Source organism: Gadus macrocephalus, chromosome 7, assembly GCF_031168955.1.
Source record: "Gadus macrocephalus chromosome 7, ASM3116895v1".
Lineage (NCBI taxonomy): Eukaryota > Metazoa > Chordata > Actinopteri > Gadiformes > Gadidae > Gadus > Gadus macrocephalus.
This window is the reverse complement of record NC_082388.1, coordinates 15362188-15381808: the sequence shown is the minus strand read 5'-3', so window position 1 is coordinate 15381808 and position 19621 is coordinate 15362188. Positions and strand designations below refer to the sequence as shown.

Genomic DNA, 19621 nt, shown 5'->3' with positions numbered 1-19621 from the left:
ATAGCTTCTTCATCTGATTTCTTTTAAATATTTTATACTTTTTAAGATATTCTACTTTTAAAATACTATCCTTTTGGTATCTGGTACTTCAACTGTTTAAGACGTTACTAAATCAATTTTCAACCGTTTACCTTCGTTCAAACCATTTAGCAAATCTACACAATTGCATCTTCAATAATATCCAAAAGGAATTTCGATCATTTAAACTTTATTCAGAATCACGGTTTTAGGCCCCGTTTACACGAGGACGCTTGCGGGTGAAAACGACAAAATATTTTATCGGAAGTGCCTTTCGTTTAGACGGTGACGGCGTTTTTGGGGCATGAAAACGCATAAATCTGAAACCACCCTCCAGAGTGGAAAAGTTGAAAACGCTCCGCCGTAGCGTTTCCGTCTAAACTGCCAAGACGCAAAACACTGCTCAGATCTGCTCAGGTCGCGTACGCGTTTACGTCACATACATGTGCCAGTACAAGGAAATAAACAAACATGTCAGATTATTTCCATGCGTCGGACCTTCAAGCTGCTCTGGCAGCTCTAACAAGCATACAGGAGTATTTCCACGAAATGTACAGGATATTTACAGATAGTATTACTGAACATAGAAGGATATTTTTGGTTTTTGCGGCACGGATAAGAGAAGGAAGATTCTACGCATGCGCTCAGACATGGCGGTGTTGTGTGATAGTCCAGTGGTTCCCAAACTTTTTGTGCCCAAGGCACACCTATTGTGCAAAATAGCCTTATAACACGTGTTATCACTAATATCATCTGTTTATCTGTTAAGTTTTCTAATTATTTACTAATGCCAAATAAGATGTGACAAAGACAACTATTCTACTCATGAAATATTTATTAACAAAATACTTTATTAACAAAATTAACACACCCATTTCAACCAGACAGGTGAGGCAAAGGAAACAGAAATTCAGCAGAGAACTCTCCATGAGAAAGCTGCATGGTCTTGAATCTGACCCACAAATTATAACTAACATATAGAATCAGGCTTTTTTTGTAAATATTCTGCCTACTAACAAATCAGTGGGACACATGTGCCTGTCGGGGCGCACAGATTTTTTTAATCCTTGGTGGCACGGAGGAGAGGGCCACTCGCAAGTCCTGCTCAACAGAGAGCCGTGACCTGGTCTTGTTCATGTAAACAAGAGTGGAGAACGCCAACTCACACAGGTAGGTGGTGGGGAAATTAAGAAGTTGGTCGATAGCGTGGTGGGAGATGGTTGGATATTCTGATGCACAAACCAACCAAAACGGATCGAGTGTGAGCCCGGTCCGCACGGAGCTCTGCGCTCTCCTCTCTCTCCTTCATAGTGAGCTTCTCGTTTGAGGATTCGGACTCCTGGTTGAATGGGTCTCGGATCCAGTCATTGTCCTCGATGTCCGCCACACGTGGAAAATAGCGCTCAAACCTCTCGGTCTGAAGGTGTTCGGCATATATAGCGCGCTCACTGGCTTTGATGTGTCACAGTCTAAATTAAATTCCCACCTGCGCGAACAGCGAAATGTGGGATCCTCTTTGAGGATTTTTTAAATAGTTTTTAGATAAAGAGTTTGCCTCTTTATTATGGAATGAGTGCATTCAAAGTAGTATATAGTAAATAAATAATTATTTTTGTATAGTTGTATACTATATTGCAGTAGGCTATGGTTGTCACAAAATCCCACGGCACACTTGGACTTGCCTCACGGCACACCAGTGTGCCGCGGCACACAGTTTGGGAACCACTGTGATAGTCTATCACAGCACCACCTAGCAGCCTGGCATGCATACCCAATCGAATTCCACACACTTTTGCGTCACCGTATGCACGCAGATTTCCTCCCGAAAACGCTCGTCTAAACGCGGAATAAAAAGTGAAGACGCAACGCCACTTTTGCGTCTTCTGTTCAGACCGGCATCGTGTAAACGTAGCCTTAATTTCATACCGGCTGCGTTTTCAGTTGGTCTCATTGATTTACGTTGACGCTGGAGCGTGAGGACGTTCAGCAAGGGTTGCCAGATTGGGCGTCTTTTCCCGCCGGATTGGGCTACTTTTGGAGGATGTTCAGGCAGATTGGGCTGTATTTCCCGCTCTATTTGGCTACTTTTAGTCACGCACCGGCTTTCTATTTTCTGATGAACACACACACACACACACACACACATACACACGCACACGCACACACACACCAGCAGTGCACGGCAATACATTTGACCTTTCAGATTCTTCTGTTCAATTCATTTTACATTTCTGCATTTTTAGCAATGCTTTGCGCTTTTTATTCAGCTGTCATTTTATTTGTTTCCAACCATTCACATTTTCTTAAATTGTGTGCATGTCAACATTGTTTACTCCATTTAGACTTTTGAACTTTTGTTCAAATCCCTTCATTTGATTTAAGCCATTTAACGTTTCTTTATGTCTTTAAGCCATTTAACGTATCTATGTGGCTTTATTAAAAAATATTTTCAACCTCACTTTGCTACAGCACTCACAGCATTTTCTGCAGGCAATGCATTTTCAAGTTTTATTACATATGCCTGATGAAGTTCACGTAAAAGTAAGCGTGTAAAACTCAATTCTTGAAATCGCGTGGCTATTGTTTTACAGCTACAATAAAGAGTAGACCAAGGTCCAAGGTGTATTCAACTTTGGAAATAAAATTTACAAAAGTTTAAATTAATGTTGATTGAGAAAATCAAATGCAAGCAATGACTGAAAACAGCCAATGTTAACTTTTTGCCTTTCATGAAAGGGGCCAGGAGCCACCATGGACATGAAAGAATAGGATTACCGGCATCAATTTAGAGAAAGAAATGAGCTGAGATTATGCTCGGAAATGGAACAAGAAAGGCAGCTTCAATAACACACATTATCATAGCCGGGATTTAGCCTAGTGCTCACATTTTATGCATTGTATTGTTAATAAATATGTACACATTGGATGTCTGTGATTACTCAATGTATCATTATTTATGTGTGTGTGTGTGTGTGTGTGTGTGTGTGTGTGTGTGTGTGTGTGTGTGTGTGTGTGTGTCTCCAGGCCGGTCGTGGTTAATCAAAATGACAACAATATTGAGGACCTTGCTTCTCCATGCTGTGATCCTCTGTGTAATGCAGACATCAGGTGAATATTAACAGATCTCCTAAGAAATGTATTTATTACTATTTTATCATTTGCCCGATATGCCTTTATCCAAGAAACCTATGTCATCATGATACATGCATGTCAACCATTCTTATTTCTCGCTCCATACACACCAAGGTGTGCGTATTGAGGCTGTTCCAGGTAGTGTTGAGCAGATGATTGAGATGAAGCTGAATGGCACCGTGTCTCTGATCTGCCGGCATAAGACTGCCGCTGGGACTGACATGGAGCTGGTGTGGCTGAGAAACAATGCTCTGGTGAAGCTGGAGAACAACAACAGGGGTGATAACAGCTCCATCTGTGTGACACCTCTGACACACGAAGACAACGGCGCTATTTTTACCTGCCAGAGGAAGAATGACACCACTTTGAATGACTCAGTGACCCTGAACGTCACCTGTAAGTCACACATGGAGCTGTTAGCATCATCAGTCTAAACAGCATGTTGTTCAGAATAATGAGCCACTTATTTTGAATCATGAGCTCATTCTGTCTCATTTTACTTTAGTTCTGTTTAGCTTTTTGAATCTTACAGCATTTGCAGTTCAGCATTCGTTGTTTACTAAAAGCATTTTCAGTTTGAATTATTATTTTTTTATGTTCTGAGCAAACCTCCATGAATGGTAGGCCTCTATTGACCACGATTTATGTCAGTCATCAGTCGTTAGACCACCCAAGCCAAGCTCTCCGACTGTGCTCTCCAGATGCCTCCAGGACGAATGGCAGTGAGGAGTTCGACATGGAGGAACAGGAGACTCTGGTGCTGCTGTGTGACATGTATGCCAACCCTGCTGTGATAGTGTCATGGGAGTTTAATGGAACCCAACTGGAGCACACCACTGGCAAAGTCATAGTGACCAATGACGGTTTCACAAGCAAGCTGACGGTGAACAAATTGGACATGGATCTGCACCGGGGAACGTACATATGTGAAACAAATTCGCCCAAACATGGAAAACAAAGACGAACCTTCAGTGTTGGCGTTAAAGGTCTGTTTATCTCTCTTCAAAGTTATCTGAACTGCATTTTTGCCTTTGAATTTCTGCATATTGATTTGTTGTGTTAGTTGTGTGTGTTCATTTCACTCAAGACGTGTCTGCTGTAACGGCAGGATACAATAGTTGTGAAATAAAAAGGACAGAATGGTCCTAAAATATTCTTTCCTCACTTCCTAGAAAGGACCATCAGGTTCCCTGTGATGCCGATCGTGGCTGGCGTCGTGGTAGTCTTCCTCACAATACTTCTGGCCATTTTCTCACGAAGAAAGAAGATTGCCAAGGTAACACACAAACACACAGGACCTGCAACACACGCTGCTTAGATCAGTAACCACACCCCACACAAATGTTCAATAACTTATCGCTTTTGTTTTTCTGTTGACAGTGCTTCAAGTGAAGCCGTTACATGTGGAATCACTCCAAGCAGGTGCCTGTAAATGTATTCATGAGAATTCTGTGTAAAGGTTATATTTTATACTGTATTTAATTATAAACGTTTGGAAAATGAAACCTTGAGACGTTGCCTTGTATGAGGTGATTGAAAGCTGGATTATGCCTGTATTTAAAAATAAATAAAAAGGTACTATATTGCAATTGGTTAGACATTGTATTTTTATTGTTTCATTTTGGATGTAAATTAAACTTTAACTTCTGACTCTCCAAACTGGTAGAGATTATTAACCCCATGTTACAAATTCACTTTCGATAAGATATGCGTGGAACATAAATGAACATGAACACAGAACTCACACACACACACACACACACACACACACACACACACACACACACACACACACACACACACACACACACACACACACACACACACACAGCATAACTTCTTCTTACAGATACATAAATGCCTGTAAGCTTCGGTGTCTTTCAAAGGTTGACATCAAGGTCAGGATCATTATGTTCAAACAATAAAAAACTTTTAACACTTTCTCATAAACTGGAGTGAGAACACGAGTGCCTCGTGAAAGGATGTGTCATGAGCAGAGATTGATAAGGTAGTACGTGTCTGACAATGCCATTTCCTGCTTCTGCCATCTCATCCCATCAACACTAGAGAACATTTAACATCCCTGCCATGGCAAACACTATATTACACTGTGATTTTTTATGTAATTTCACACTGAGCGTATTACTTTAATGACTTCAGTCGATCCGATTCATTGATTTTGATTGCATCTGCTGCTGTAGCCATTGCCGATGCTTTGGCCTTTACTGGGATAATATTTTGGCCTATGAATTATAGGAGCTCTAATTTCATGACGCTGGCAGAATTTTGGATGAGTTTTACTCCCTTGAACAAACTGTATCAAATAAACAAGGAAACAATTTACAAGCTCTAGTATTCTGGTTTGCTAGTGCATAAGATAGGTGCAGTTGGTAGGGTACTAAAATACATTAAAACCATTTTGTCCTTTTAGCAGAGGCATCCGCTCAAAGTGACTCCAGGTGAGGCTCAGAACAACGGAAGCATAGCTATCCCTTCCTGTCAAGCCACACGGCCAAACTGTAGGTGCCACAATCTATATGGTAAAGTGGCGTTAATGTTGGATAAAAGATAGTGCCAGGTGGTGTAAATTGCCATTGCCTGACAGGTGGTGTAAATTGCCATTGCCTGACTGACCTGAAGGACAATGCAATAACCTGGGTTGGCAATAATTGGACCCTATCAGAAACAAGCGTGTTTTGCAATTTGTGCATTCACAAACTATGGCGCTGTCCATGAGGTCATATCAGGGTTGGGTTAGGTTCAGGTTGAATGGATTGGAAAACGGAAAAGTTTAGACAACAGTTAGGTTATAGGGATAAATGTTTACCCATAAATATTTTTATAAATTTCAGTAATGCAATTAAAGCTTCTTATTATAAGGCTAGCGCTCCGGCAAAAATATGTAGAGGCTTCCACTCCTTCTCCTAGTGTAGGCCTATAAGTTAAATGCATGTGAGTAAAGCGTGTTTAACAATGTTAAAGGGATATTTCCCACAATAAATTCAGCGATATCTGCTGGTAAATTGTTTAGACCTGCAGAGGCTTTATTTTACGAAAGGTTATAATAAAAATGTATTTGACCGAAGAAAACATGACAAATAAACCCTGTTTACTGCATGTAAACAATTGAGTGATCATTTCGTTTTCCTATGATAAAGAAGTAATTCACCATTTAAAAATGTTGTGATATAAAACTGGTGAGTTCTCCATCTCCAGAAGCCTAGATGGAGCTGTTTCGTTGGAGGGGGTGGCTAAAGGGGCTATAGGGAAGCTGAGAAGTGTCTTGCTTCAGACCAATGCTTCAGAGCCAGCCTCAGGCCCGCCTCCACCGACGGACCCCTTCCGGTACCCAACTTGGAGAAGAATGTCACGTCCGAGTTTATTTACAGCAGAACGGATTGTACGATGCCTCATAGTTTCACACGACATTTGCAAAGCACTTTGTAGAGACTGTACTTATCTGAGAATAGGACATATTTTATTACATAAATAATTGTGAGGAATTATTCATGAGCATGATCGCTAAAGTTAATTCAGTGGCATCAAAACATTACACCAAGCTTCCATCATTTTATTATAAGAAATAGCTGCAATAAATGTTTTCATAAAACTATTGTATTTTAATAATTATGTTGAATCATTCTTACAAAGCAGAGGTTAATAATATTTGAGTTACTTCTACAAACACAAGTGATTTCCACACTCACTTTTATATATTTTTTCTGGTAGAGCTACTTTATTTACCATGTTAAATAAATCGAACAAACGAATTGTTGATAAATAATGCACTTATTTATTAACGACAAGCGTGATAAAACATTAAACTGCGAAATATAATACAGTGGTATGTAAACGTGGATGGAGGCGCGCTTAGGTGGAACAGTGATTTTCCAACACACGAGATTTCCCCACGGGTCCTGTGGAGGCTTGTCGGGGTGGATGAGGTTATGATGTTCAGGGCAGCGTCACCAGGGGGGTGCGGCCTAAAGGACGTTCATTTTGGGTGTGGAGTCAACTCGCGTTATCCAGCGCCAAATTCAAACTGGGAGAAAGAAATATTGTGTTCCAGAGCGACAGAAAACCAAAAGGGACCAAACAGACACCGCGCCTTGAGGTAAGTCAGTCCTTGAAACTATTCACTGAAAAGTAGGTTTTGGACGTTTCGCTTTCGTACTGAAATGATTCACGTTCTGAGACATTTAGTTAATCCCAGGAATCCCAGGATTACTTTCATACACGAATGTGTTTCTTAAAAGAAAAATAGCGTGCTGAAAACAATTGTTTCTGCACTTTTGAATCTTGAGGGGGTTGCGGGTTGGGATTACCCATCATCAATAGATTCATTCGGACTAGTCAAAACGTTATCAACAGCACTGAACGATAGAACACGATACATGTTACACATGCAACGGCAAACCACCCATACACACAAAGTACAACGTGGCAAAACCCCAGAAAAATAATATAAACACCATGCCATTGATTCCATGTAATCAAAGCATGCATTGTGTCACCGATTGGAATCTGAAAGCTTCGTCAACACTTGAACTATTCCCATTCGTCAGATAGGCTTTCCAGAGAGTGAGGTCTCTATATGATAATACTTTATTTATCCCCTGTTATGATACTGATTTGACAAAACATGGTATAATTTACATAAAAAATAGGCTGCAGCTAAGAATATTTCCCCGGATCACCCAAATGGCCTACATTATATAATTTGGCAAACACTTTCATTCTCGATGTCAAGAGACCATATCAAGAAACATGGTCTTCTTCTGTGTTCACATACTCCTACTAATGCACGTTCCTCCTGATGTGGAAGGCAATAAATAGGAGGAGGGGGAGTAGGAGGAATGTGTTTTTTGGTGTCATAAAACAAAGTGCGTCACCTATTATTGCCTTCAATGCTCTCCTCTCTCCTGTAGATCCTCTGAGCATGACGTCATCGATGATGACCGGATATGGCAAGGCCATGGTAGGGGTGTGGCGGGCACACGCCACCCTCGAGGAGTCTGATGAGGCAGAGGGCTCTCCAGAAGCCCCCAGCCGCTTCCGCAAGCTCCGCTCCTCGTCCTCGCTCAACTCCCTGCGGATGACTCTGAAGAAACGCCTTCCGCTGCGCTCCGTCCAGACCAACTCCCTCCCGGAGAACCCTACCTGGGAACCGGTGCAGGAGCCCACCAAACCGGGCACCATGGGCAAGCTAGCCCGCGGTGCCCGCCAATCTGTGGGCGGAGTCTACCAGGTATGGCCAGTAATACTACATTTGTGTGGGCCCAACATAACGTAATAAAGATGACCTAAAGATATGGCCTATTATGATGCAAACAACGGGTTTGAATCATGATAGAGAGAGAAGGAAATTGGGTCTGATACCAGACACATCCCATACCTGAATGTAATGAGCCTCACTTTGTTTCGCCGTGACTACATCCATCACTAGTAACACATCTTTATTAAACATCTGACAATACCAACAGTACATTCTAAAGAGAGGTCTATCGGTTCAAAATGATCAAGATGTGTCTTCCTCATAGGTGTCATAAAATGTTATCATAGATGATCAAGATAAGCCTTTTAACAAGCATTGCGTGAGCTCAATGCTTGAAGGAATTAACCCTTTACTAACTATCTGTTGGCACTGTCTTGTCAGTTTGCGACTCCTGCATTGACCAAATCCTTTTTTCATGCGAGTGCTTTCCATCCATTTAAAGGATGACGCCCACCATGTACACATACACAAGCATGTCCTCCTTCTCTGTGGTTCACAGCGGCTGCAGAGGAGCAGAGAAGCCAGGCAGGAGGAGTGTCTGGTGTCCACTCCCGGGCGAGTCGGAGAGCATGAGGAGGGTACTCCATCCACCTCTCGCACCCCTCAACGCACCCCGGGCCGACCTGTCACCCTGGTGGCCACACCAACCCCTCGCCGCACCCCCAGGGCTTGTGCCACGCCGGGACGCACCCCTGCGTCCAGGCGGCGGTCCGCGAAAAAGGGCACGCCTAAGGCCGGCGATGAGGCACGCGGGGTGAGGCCCAGAGGTGGCCGGAGGCAGCTTGTGCGTATGGCCGCTTTGAAGAGCCCCTTCGCCTCGCCCAACACGCAGAACCAGAGACGGTAGGCTCTGACGAGACCATGACGCACTCACCCTGTAGGCCCCGCTGTGTTCATTTGTTTTCAAGTGTTCTCTTGAAGAGTTTATATCCTTTGTGTTCAGTGACCTTATAAAGAAGAAGATTCAAGACTTAACCTACAGTGGTATTGAGGACCTCACATTTATACAAAAATATCTGTTGGGTGATACATCTCTACCTGTTTCCTGCTTGACAGGAAGTTTGACCAGGACCTGGAGAGCGTGTCTAGTGGACTGAAGAGGCTCAAGCACCTTTCCAGGGCCTTCGACAGCTTCATTGGGAGAGACGACAGGTAACCCGACTTTATCAAACTATCAGAACACACCGTGCAAATACTAAATGCGTTCCAGGCCTGCCTTTGAATCAAGTTTCTTGAGCATGACGTTATGATGATTGTGTGTTTAGGTTTACATTTATAGTTTTTTATTTATTATTTCATTATTAATCCACAGCTATCAGTATATTATCTAAGTCACGCTTGACTCTGTGTGTGTGTGTGTGTGTGTGTGTGTGTGTGTGTGTGTGTGTGTGTGTGTGTGTGTGTGTGTGTGTGTGTGTGTGTGTGTGTGTGTGTGTGTGTGTGTGTGTGTGTGTGTGTGTGTGTGTGTGTGTGTGTGTGTGGGGGGGGGGGGGGGGGGGGGGGAAATAAGACTCTGAAAACTGTGTATTTGGCATTGACATTACTAGTGTAAATCCATTCTGTTACATTATATAAAGGAAGGGGGAGAGAGACTACTCATCCACCCAACTCAAGAATTCTAGTTTGCATAGCAGCTGGTCTGACCCCTTCACCCTGCCTTCTCCCCACTTGCATTCTTCCCGCCTAAATTTAAAACTGGGTCAGTGTTTCTGGTATCCCAGAGGGAAGGGGGCCCGTTGGAGCAGGAAGGGTGTGTGGTCATGGGAAGTGAAGCCAGATGAAGGACTCTGTTGTGTGGAGATCAGCTTCAGCTGCATTCCTGCCCATGCTGACGCTCATAATGCTGATACATTAGACAAGAGGATGACCTGGCTCTATGGATATATTGTGAGAGAAGGAGAAGTCATTGTGTGCAGTCAGCCTGGACGTTATCTGGATGTCTTTCATAACTAACGAAAGTGTTGGCCTGGACAAAATAACCATTTCCCATTACCATATATATGTTCTCATCTAAATGACATCCAACGAAAACCTTTGTTTTTCTCCTGAAACAGGAATTTCAACTATTCCCAAATGACCGAGTAGTAATAAAGGTAAAGGCATCAGATTGGTGGTTTGGAAACAAACAGAAACAAAGGCATGATTTGATGGAGAATTGCTATATTATATTGTGTAACTTTCAGATAACGTGCATGAGAGCCCTGTGGCTGCATGGTAAAGCATGTTATCATCTTCTGTTCAACCTCCGAGAGTATCCTGAAAGTTTGTAAGGAACAGGTATCAAAGATGGCTCAATGTTGTCATCCCCAATATAAACAATTTGCAGCGGCAATACAGTAGGCTACCTGTCCGCCTTCTGGCAATGGGTGAATTTGTATGTTGCTTTGATGACACAGACCTCCATTCTCCATTTATCTAGAGATGGATTATTCTGATCAAAGTAACCAAATAGTCATGGGGACTGTGATGGTTTAATATAATTTTGGCCACAAATGATGACCAGATGATACCTCTGAGCAAGAGAAGAGTCCCTTTCATCATTGTTGGTCATTTGGAGATGTTGACCATACAAATAACAACGATTTTCAACAGCCTTTACCTTCTTGTTTCGTTCGACTTAACCAAATAATGCTTTAACACTGCCCCCTTGCTGTCAACACCGCCTATGTAAACGCCAAGAGTCCAGTCAGTTTGCCGTTACCGCCGCTTTCACCGTTTTCATGGTTCCAACAGCATTTACAACTGTAGCGCTCTCTTGCCAGGACCAACGGCCTGGAGCGCGTGGGGGGAGGCGTGATACGAAAGTTGGACCCGAACGGCAAACTGAGCCGCTCCAACCTGACCCGGCGCGCCACTAAGTTGTCGCACACGCTGGGAGAATTGGCTCACACCACCGCCAGCAACATCCGCAAAACCTAAACCCAACCGACAGCACCTCTTGCACTGTCTGATTTCAGTTGTCCCATTGACTTGGTATGTTCACACGGGAATTTTGTTGGACATAAAGTCGGGTGTATGTTTAAATCCGGTACCATTTGTACTGTACTTTAGTCACTATTGCATAGTTATGTGTCTTGAGAGTCGTTAGTTGTGAGTTGGCGCTCTCGTTGTAGCTACAGTGGTCTGTTGTCATAGCGACCCCGAGTGAAGGGAAGATGGTGTGGGAGCTTTATGGATTTTATGCGCTGTTCTGTCTATCAGTGCACATTTCCCTGTTACATTGGAATACCAACCAAATGAAGTAGTTACTGAGTATTGTTTGTTACATTTATTTTTCTAGAGTGTCGTTTACTGTTGCACTACTTTTTATATCAAACCTACGTAGAGTTTAGTCACCAAGACCAAAAGTATCTGTTAACTAACAGGTTTACTACTCATGGACAGAGAGGCTTTCCCTCTCCATTTCAATATCGAAGACTAATGATGCCTTATACGTTTCAGACACTATTTGATGTATTCCTTATATTATAGAATGCAAAGACATTTTTGTAGTTATTTAGACTCTTTTTTTTCACGTTGGATTAGTACACCTATGAAAAAATAATGTATGGGAATGCTGTCATTTCCCAGTCCATAATGTGATGTAATGATGCTGTGCATGGCAGTTTTTATGATCATGACTGAATCCCTCCAATTCCTATTGTCAAGGGGGAAGGGATCGACAAGCGTTTTTTATAATAGATGTATCATGTGAAGCTTCACAATAAATGTTATACCTTTTTAAATAACTGTTTCAATCATAGTTCTCTGTCTCCCTCTGGTGCGACACATCATTATGTGCCCGAATCGTAACGTTATCCCTGCACTATTTAAGGCGTTAGGTTTATCCCTCGCGGCGCTCTGTCCAGAGCGGCTACGCCCATTGTGACGACGCTCCGCCTACTTCTCTCCGGCTTTGTACCAAGCCCTGAAACCACGCTGCAGCTACCATCTCTGAGACAACGGGGCTGCTAAACATCCGAATATGGCTCTCCACGTACCCAAAGCTCCGGGCTTTGCCCAAATGTTAAAGGATGGTGCTAAGGTGAGGCTGGAATGTCCGGGCGATAGGTTTAGGTCAATGAAACAATCGTAAAAAAATCAGAGCTAATCTGTTAGCTGCCTTGTAAGGAAGCAGCTTGGTGCGTGGTCATGTGGGAGAGTTCTAGAACACTCAGAAGACAGGCCGCTCGCGCCTCCTGATGCTCATGCATGTGTGGCCGCCTGTTTACCGTGTCCATTAACACCAACATGCGGTATTCGTGCACCTGTAGCTATCTGAAATAAACGTATTAATCTTTCAGTACGATAGGATGATTAGGTGAAAACCCTAACATTACCTAGCTAGATGTTGGTATGCTAACCCGCTACTATTTACGGGCGATTCCTTCAGTCAGATATTGGGGCGACAGTTATGGCGTACACCTGATGAATTCTGTTTAAGAAATGCCATGCGTTTTTCTTTTACCTAGATCTATTTGTGATATTTGTATGGTGCTTTCTAAGATGACGCTTAACAATGGATTTGAAGGGGCCCATCCCGTTCTGTAGCAGTAACAATCACCCTAGGGTTAACCCTCTTTGTGACAGGACGTCAAGTGTTTTTCGGGAATTATAAAGCTTTTTTTTTCTTGAATAAAATGTATATATGCCAGTTATACCCATACAAACGTAGTTATTTTCCTACCCCCGTAGCACTATTCTGGACTTGAGGAAGCTGTGTACCGTAACATCAAAGCCTGCAAGGAGCTGGCTCAGACGACACGCACTGCTTATGGGCCAAATGGTAAGCATAGTCGTTAAACATTAATGATTTAGGTTTTTATATTTAAGAAACTTAGACATGGTATTCAATTGAAAGGATAGTCAAGTATTTTTTGTGTTGGATTGGCGGATAGATTCTGGGTTCAAACCCCAATGTCTACTTTCGTGTAATGTTGTATTGGAAACAAGCTATTCAATAAGCAATGTGTGTTATCCACCCTTTCGCAGGCATGAATAAAATGGTCATTAATCACCTGGAGAAGCTGTTTGTCACAAATGATGCGGCAACAATTCTGAGAGAACTTGAGGTAAAAATTGACTTATCCAAATCATTACTGGAATATCAATCCATCCGAATATCAATGACTTTATGGCCATTGAATTAGAATGTTTAATTGTAATTGTCATTATCAGGTACAACATCCAGCAGCCAAGATGGTGGTGATGGCATCCCACATGCAAGAACAAGAGGTTGGAGACGGCACCAACTTTGTGCTTGTGTTTGCTGGAGCTCTCATGGAGCTGGCTGAGGAGCTTCTCAGGATGGGGCTCTCAGTGTCTGAGGTAAACACAGATCTTGCTGTTGAGCATTGATGATTACATCATTGGATTGATCACATACAAATGGATAATGGGTTTTGCCCTTCTAAGAAACCCAGGCAACCCTGACCAAATAGACCACACTGTGTTGCTTCATTATGAAACGCCAAACCAACACAGCCACAGCATTTAACACTTGTCTCTTCATAACAAGAGGAATTGACACTAGTGAATAAAAAATGCCTTGATTTGTCTTTTTCATCAGGTGATTGAAGGCTATGAGATTGCGTGCCACAAGGCTCTGGAGATGCTTCCTGACTGCGTGTGCACCTCTGCCAAGAACCTTCACGACATCACCGAGGCAACGGCTCTAATTCGCCCAGCCGTCATGAGCAAACAGTACGGCAACGAAGACTTCTTGGCCAACCTCATCGCTCAGGCCTGTGGTGAGTCGGGATCCCTAGTCCATCTAGCATAGGATCCCTAGTCCATCTAGCATAGGATCCCTAGTCCATCTAGCATAGGATCCCAAGTCCATCTAGCATAGGATCCCTAGTCCATCTAGCATAGGATCCCTAGTCCATCTAGCATAGGATCCCTAGTCCATCTAGCATAGGATCCCTAGTCCATCTAGCATAGGATCCCTAGTCCATCTAGCATAGGATCCCTAGTCCATCTAGCATAGGATCCCTAGTCCATCTAGCATAGGATCCCTAGTCCATCTAGCATAGGATCCCTAGTCCATCTAGCATAGGATCCCTAGTCCATCTCGCATAGGATCCCTAGTCCATCTCGCATAGGATCCCTAGTCCATCTAGCATAGGATCCCATGTCCATCTAGCATAGGATCCCATGTCCATCTTGTATAGGATCCCTCATGTATGGGAACCCGTTCCATCATGTACAGGAATAGTAATGGTAAAGTATCCACAACAATTCAGATGGTTATCGTTTCTGCTGCCATGTTGAAACTTTTCCTTCTTCTTTCAGTGTCCATCTTCCCAGAGTCTGGCAGTTTCAATGTTGATAGTGTCAGAGTATGCAAGATCTTAGTAAGTACCCATCACGTGCACACAATGTGATTATATGATGGTGGAAATATTGACCATGGTATATTTTATTTGTTGTGTTTGAGTTGTTTAACTATTCAGAAAGGCTGAGGGACTAAACCTCTCCCTATTTCCTGTAGGGTTGTGGTATCACAGCCTCCACCATGCTCCACGGCATGGTCTTCAAGAAGGAGTTGGAAGGAGACCTCACATCCGTCAAAGATGCCAATATCGCTGTATTCTCCTGCCCCTTTGACTGCATGGTGACAGAGACCAAAGTAAGCCTTCTTGATTATTTTATTTTTTTACTTAAAAGCTAATGCTGTTCTTTCATGTTGGCTTCAAATGTTAACTGTTTGTTTCTGTGGTTTGGCTTGGTTTGACCTTGTTGTTTAGTTGTTGAAAACCCATGAAATGCCATCTAGAGTATGTAGTAGGGATGCACCGAATATTCGGCCACCGAAAATGGCCCAAAACATAATGTTCGGTTTCAGCCGAAGGAGTAAAAAGGCCGAACATAATACACCGAACATTTTTATTTTTGATAAAAAAATGTTTTAAAAAGAAAAATGTTTTACTCATTTATTAAGGTACATTGTTCTTCAATTCTTGCTACATGGTCTGCTGGAATGTCAGAAAACGACCAGTATTAAATAAATATTTATCAAATTTGTAATTGATTTTTTTTTTATTGAAAAGCAAGACAAAAAAGTTTATAAAGGGCATTTAATTGTTTGATTTATGCAATGGTGAAAAATTAAAGCAAAATGAATGAAAAACAGTAAAAGCCACAAACTGTTTCAGTATTTTCGGTTTCGGCCAAGAATTTTCATTTCGGTGCATCCCTAGTATGTAGTACTGTGGGATAAAGTGCAGGAGGTATTAGTACTTGATTTAAATAACTGGAAACAAAGTACTGAATGGGTTAAAAAGCGGGAAAATAATTTATCAAGTCCAACACGTGGATTTACGATGGCTGTCTTGCAGGGAACGGTGTTGATAAAGAATGCCAAGGAGCTGATGAACTTCAGCAAAGGGGAGGAGGACATGATGGAGGCCCAGATGCAGGCCATCAAGGAGACCGGGGCCAACGTGGTGGTCACCGGGGGCAAGGTGGCCGACATGGCTCTGCACTACGCCAACAAGTACAACCTGATGGTCGTCCGGTAGGTTTACTTATCCTCGCCTGACCCCTCTGCATACACTAGAGGTCGCTTTGCATGACATTGGTTAAGTTATATAAAAGTATAAAAGAAGCCTTTCAATAGGCTGTTTGACCCACAGCTGAAAGGTACTGGGTCTGAACCCCAATGTCCCCAGTTCTACCTGTTGCATCCTTGAGCAAGATGTCCAAACCCCTGTCTTGTGATTAATTACATGTATATTAAATGGTCAACTAAAAGTAAATGTAACTATAGAGTTAACGGTTGAGTTAAAGGTCATTGTGTTTGACCCAACGCAATCTGCTTCTTCACAACTAGATTGAATTCCAAGTGGGACCTCAGAAGGTTATGCAAAACAGTTGGAGCCATCGCCCTGCCCAGGATGGTGAGCTAGCCAGCATGTCTGCTTCCTGTTGATCATCCCCCCATCCCTCTACCCTTCAGTTGAACTAAATCAATCAGTCTGTCTAACTGGACCTTTTACCTTGATGCAGACCCCCCCGACCCCAGAGGAGATGGGTCACTGCGACAGCGTGTACCTGTCCGAGGTGGGAGACACCCAGGTGGTGGTGTTCAAGCATGGTGAGTCCTAGCGTCACACCACCCCCTCAATTACCCCATTGCCATCAATTTAATCATATTGCCTTATGTATTTTTGTTATGGCTGTGTTATACAGCACTTATGCCAAAACAATAAAGGCACTTATTGTTTTGTTTTTTTAATTATGTATTGCGCATTGAAAAATAATTTGATTGGAGTTTTCTCAAATCCAATAAGTAATTACGGTAGTATCTCCGAAATGCATCTGTTTTCAACAATCTCGCCTCGGTATGACAGTTTAAAACTATGCATGTATTTTTGCGTGTCAAAACCAATACAATTATGATGAACACTTGGATTGTGAGCTCTGAACTTGTTCATTATCGTTAACAATCATTTCTTCTTCATAATTACATAGGTTTAAGTTTAATCTTAAATTCAGTATTTGTATTGTGTATTGTATTACATTTTAAGAGAGCAATATAATAAAACCTGAAGAGCTCACATCCCTACTATCATGTTCTTATATCTTTCTAACAGAGAAGGAAGATGGTGCCATCGCCACGATGGTGCTCCGAGGCTCCACTGACAACTTGATGGACGACATCGAGAGGGCAGTAGACGATGGCGTCAACACCTTCAAGGTTCTGGTCAGAGTAAGTGGCTCCCCCTTAATCTCACAATCTACCAGAGTAATCAAGGTGGTTATGGACTCCCATACCCTGAGACAGTTTTTGTTCAATTGTGTACAATTAATTGTAAAATGTTAATGCCAAACAATTCTCGTCGCCTGTTCCTCCATCCAGGACAAGAGGCTTCTACCTGGAGCCGGAGCCACAGAGATTGAGCTGGCCAAGCAGATCGCCGCCTACGGAGAAGTATGCTTCCTCTAGGATCGCTTAGCCCTCCATGGAACAAAGATTTCTTCAGCCTATTTAAGCTATGAGCTAGTTAAAATGTTAAACATTGCGACATGTGTATAAACATTGTTTAAATGTATATCTCCCCCTCTCTCTCTGTGAAGACGTGCCCTGGACTTGAGCAGTACGCCATAAAGAAGTTTGCGGAGGCGTTCGAGGCGGTTCCCCGTGCACTGGCAGAGAACTCTGGCGTCAAGGCCAACGAGCTGATCTCCAAGCTGTACGCTGAGCACCACAAGGGGGGCAAGAACATGGGCTTTGACATCGAGGTGCGTGTATAGTTCTCACACGAGAATGCCCTGTTAGTCCCACTTATCCACCATAGAATCTCCATTTTAATTGTAGTGATTAAGTATTAAATGTGCTTCTTGTGCTCTGTGACGGTCTCCAGGGAGAGGGCCCTGTTGTGAAGGACATGCTCGAAGCCGGTATTCTGGACCCATACCTGGTCAAACACTGGGGAATCAAACTGGCAACCAATGCCGCCATCACAGTCCTGAGAGTGGACCAGGTACACGCGTGCAACATTCGCATTATATCTATATATATTTTTTTTCATTAATGCAACTACTTCAAAATTGTAAATGTGCTGTGACTTCATGGTACCTGATATCTGGTATGTGCCAAGCACCCATGAGTTTAAAGGGAGGTCATCGCTGGACAGGAAGTAGTTGATCATCTTTGGTTTTAAGTGTCTCTGTACCCTTAGCGCAAACATGTTTTAATGGCGCATATTGTTAATTGAAACGGAGAAGCCGACACACTTCTCTCATGCGTTAACAGTGGGCTACCTGGTATTCAAAATCTTTTCTTAGTTTAAATGTCTTTTGCTGTTGTTGAAATGGAACAAAATCTCCCTCAAACCCTCCATCACTAAAAAGGTATTATGTTATCAGTGGAGTCCAACACTCCTGGACAGTGTTGTTACACTAGGTTCAGTAGAGAACAATAGTTAAACTTGGAACAGTAATGAATCATATAGATACCCAGTGAACAGTATTGTAACAGTCAAGTGTTGGTTCACATGGAACGGTACAGTATACTATCAATGGTGCTGTTACACATGGATCCGACTAGTGCTGTTACACATGGAACGGAAGTGAACAGTATTTTATCCATGGGCCAGATCATTATGGCTAAGGCCGCAGGGGGACCCAAAGCCCCTAAGCAGAGGGGCCACTGGGACGATGATGACGCACCCGAAAAGTTTGATACCCACCACTAGAGGGCGCTCACGCCCTCTCTCAGCAGGTGCTGGAATGAGAGTGATTTGAAAAACGGAACGTTCTGCACCAGTTTGACTCACTTGCTCGTGGCGTACTAAAGTGTGGTTTTATTCTGCTCGTGGCGTACTAAAGTGTGGTTTTATTCTGCTCATGGCGTACTAAAGTGTGGTTTTATTCTGCCCGTTACTAACATTGTGTGAATACTCACTTTTGTGTGATGAAATCTCCAACCAAATTGTACCTAAATGATTGAAAATCTCCAGAAATGGGCCTAACTTATCACTCACAATCACTCTGCCTCTGTAGAGAAAACACGTGTGGTCGCATGATGCATGTATTTTGGTTTAGTTTATTTTCAACCAATACTTGAATGTCTTCATATTTTCCTGCTTGTGTTATAATTGTTGGTATATTTAAAACTTGTGCAATGCGATATCACTCCGATATCCTATGCAGTTAATTGCGTGACCTTATTTAGTTATATTGGCACCTTCTATTTTTTGATTAGTGTGGAAAAAAAATACCGTACTTGCCAAGCATTAGAACAAGAACCAAGATGTCCGCTATAGGTGAACAAAACCCTTGGCTCACTGGAAGGGTAATATAATCTTCCTCATAACCGGTCTTCCTGCTTTAGGGTCTGGAGCATGGCTGTGTGAGTGTGGAGCCTTGTAGGTCTTCTCTAATCCGCCTCTCTCCTTTTCAGATCATCATGGCCAAACAGGCCGGCGGGCCCAAACCCCCTCCCCAGGGCAAGAAGGACTGGGACGATGAAGACTGAACCGTGACCTTATAACCTCATGCCTGGCCCGATCCCTCCTTGCATTCTATACCCCTTTTTTTTTCTACTGTTATTTAAAACGCAACAGTCTGGTTTACATCTGTAGCAAATGACCGTTAGTCAAGTACACCTGTTGAGAACGTACACCTGTTGAGAACGCACTTCGGCTTTTTATGTTTCGAGTCACAAATAAAAAGTACCTGCGCCTTCATCTGTGGTTGGTCTACAGTTTT

The 19621-nt window shown here is 42.8% G+C and overlaps 3 protein-coding genes across 7 annotated transcripts in view; all 3 read left to right on the top strand.

Annotated features, from left to right (window-relative positions):
• Nucleotides 1–4739, top strand: part of tmigd1 (transmembrane and immunoglobulin domain containing 1) — a 50619-nt gene extending 45880 nt beyond the window's left edge. For both annotated transcript variants that reach the window (XM_060056873.1, XM_060056872.1), the window contains exons 3-7: nt 3043–3126; nt 3265–3546; nt 3852–4136; nt 4323–4426; nt 4531–4739. In XM_060056873.1, coding sequence (XP_059912856.1) covers nt 3063–3126; nt 3265–3546; nt 3852–4136; nt 4323–4426; nt 4531–4542 — 747 coding nt within the window. In that variant the 5' untranslated portion in view covers nt 3043–3062 and the 3' untranslated portion in view covers nt 4543–4739. The remainder of the gene's footprint in view (nt 1–3042; nt 3127–3264; nt 3547–3851; nt 4137–4322; nt 4427–4530) is intronic.
• A 2364-nt stretch (nt 4740–7103) lies between these two features.
• LOC132461629 (uncharacterized) lies at nt 7104–12153 on the top strand. Of its 3 annotated transcripts, XM_060056861.1 has the most exons (6): nt 7104–7264; nt 8079–8398; nt 8925–9268; nt 9482–9577; nt 10480–10518; nt 11188–11327. In XM_060056861.1, exons 2-5 carry the CDS (start codon nt 8090–8092, stop codon nt 10508–10510), a joined length of 780 nt encoding a protein of 259 aa, XP_059912844.1. In that variant the 5' UTR covers nt 7104–7264; nt 8079–8089; the 3' UTR covers nt 10511–10518; nt 11188–11327. The 3 variants fall into 3 exon arrangements, with proteins under 3 accessions (XP_059912844.1, XP_059912843.1, XP_059912845.1); XM_060056860.1 differs by lacking the exon at nt 10480–10518 and having other exon boundaries at nt 11188–12153; XM_060056862.1 differs by lacking the exon at nt 11188–11327 and having other exon boundaries at nt 10480–10519.
• A 112-nt stretch (nt 12154–12265) lies between these two features.
• On the top strand, nt 12266–19599 carry cct8 (chaperonin containing TCP1, subunit 8 (theta)). 2 transcript variants are annotated; one of them, XM_060056857.1, is made up of 16 exons: nt 12277–12449; nt 13100–13190; nt 13397–13476; nt 13583–13732; nt 13974–14154; nt 14699–14760; nt 14898–15035; nt 15745–15923; nt 16239–16305; nt 16415–16502; nt 17002–17117; nt 17268–17339; nt 17486–17650; nt 17773–17892; nt 18508–18632; nt 19314–19599. In XM_060056857.1, the coding sequence occupies exons 1-15, from the start codon at nt 12390–12392 to the stop codon at nt 18604–18606; spliced, it is 1668 nt and encodes a 555-aa protein (XP_059912840.1). In that variant the 5' UTR covers nt 12277–12389; the 3' UTR covers nt 18607–18632; nt 19314–19599. The 2 variants fall into 2 exon arrangements, with proteins under 2 accessions (XP_059912841.1, XP_059912840.1); XM_060056858.1 differs by lacking the exon at nt 18508–18632 and having other exon boundaries at nt 12266–12449.
• The last annotated feature ends 22 nt before the right edge of the window (nt 19600–19621 follow it).

Bases quoted from the DNA above. Each gene is read 5' to 3' on its own strand.
- LOC132461629 (XM_060056860.1), top strand. From the start codon at position 8,090: ATGACGTCATCGATGATGACCGGATATGGCAAGGCCATGGTAGGGGTG. The intron at 9,269-9,481 runs GTAGGCTCTGAC...CCTGCTTGACAG, and splicing joins AACACGCAGAACCAGAGACG to GAAGTTTGACCAGGACCTGG. The intron at 9,578-11,187 runs GTAACCCGACTT...CTCTCTTGCCAG, and splicing joins TTCATTGGGAGAGACGACAG to GACCAACGGCCTGGAGCGCG.
- cct8 (XM_060056857.1), top strand. From the start codon at position 12,390: ATGGCTCTCCACGTACCCAAAGCTCCGGGCTTTGCCCAAATGTTAAAG. The intron at 17,340-17,485 runs GTATGCTTCCTC...CTCTCTGTGAAG, and splicing joins AGATCGCCGCCTACGGAGAA to ACGTGCCCTGGACTTGAGCA. The intron at 17,893-18,507 runs GTACACGCGTGC...TCCATGGGCCAG, and splicing joins CAGTCCTGAGAGTGGACCAG to ATCATTATGGCTAAGGCCGC.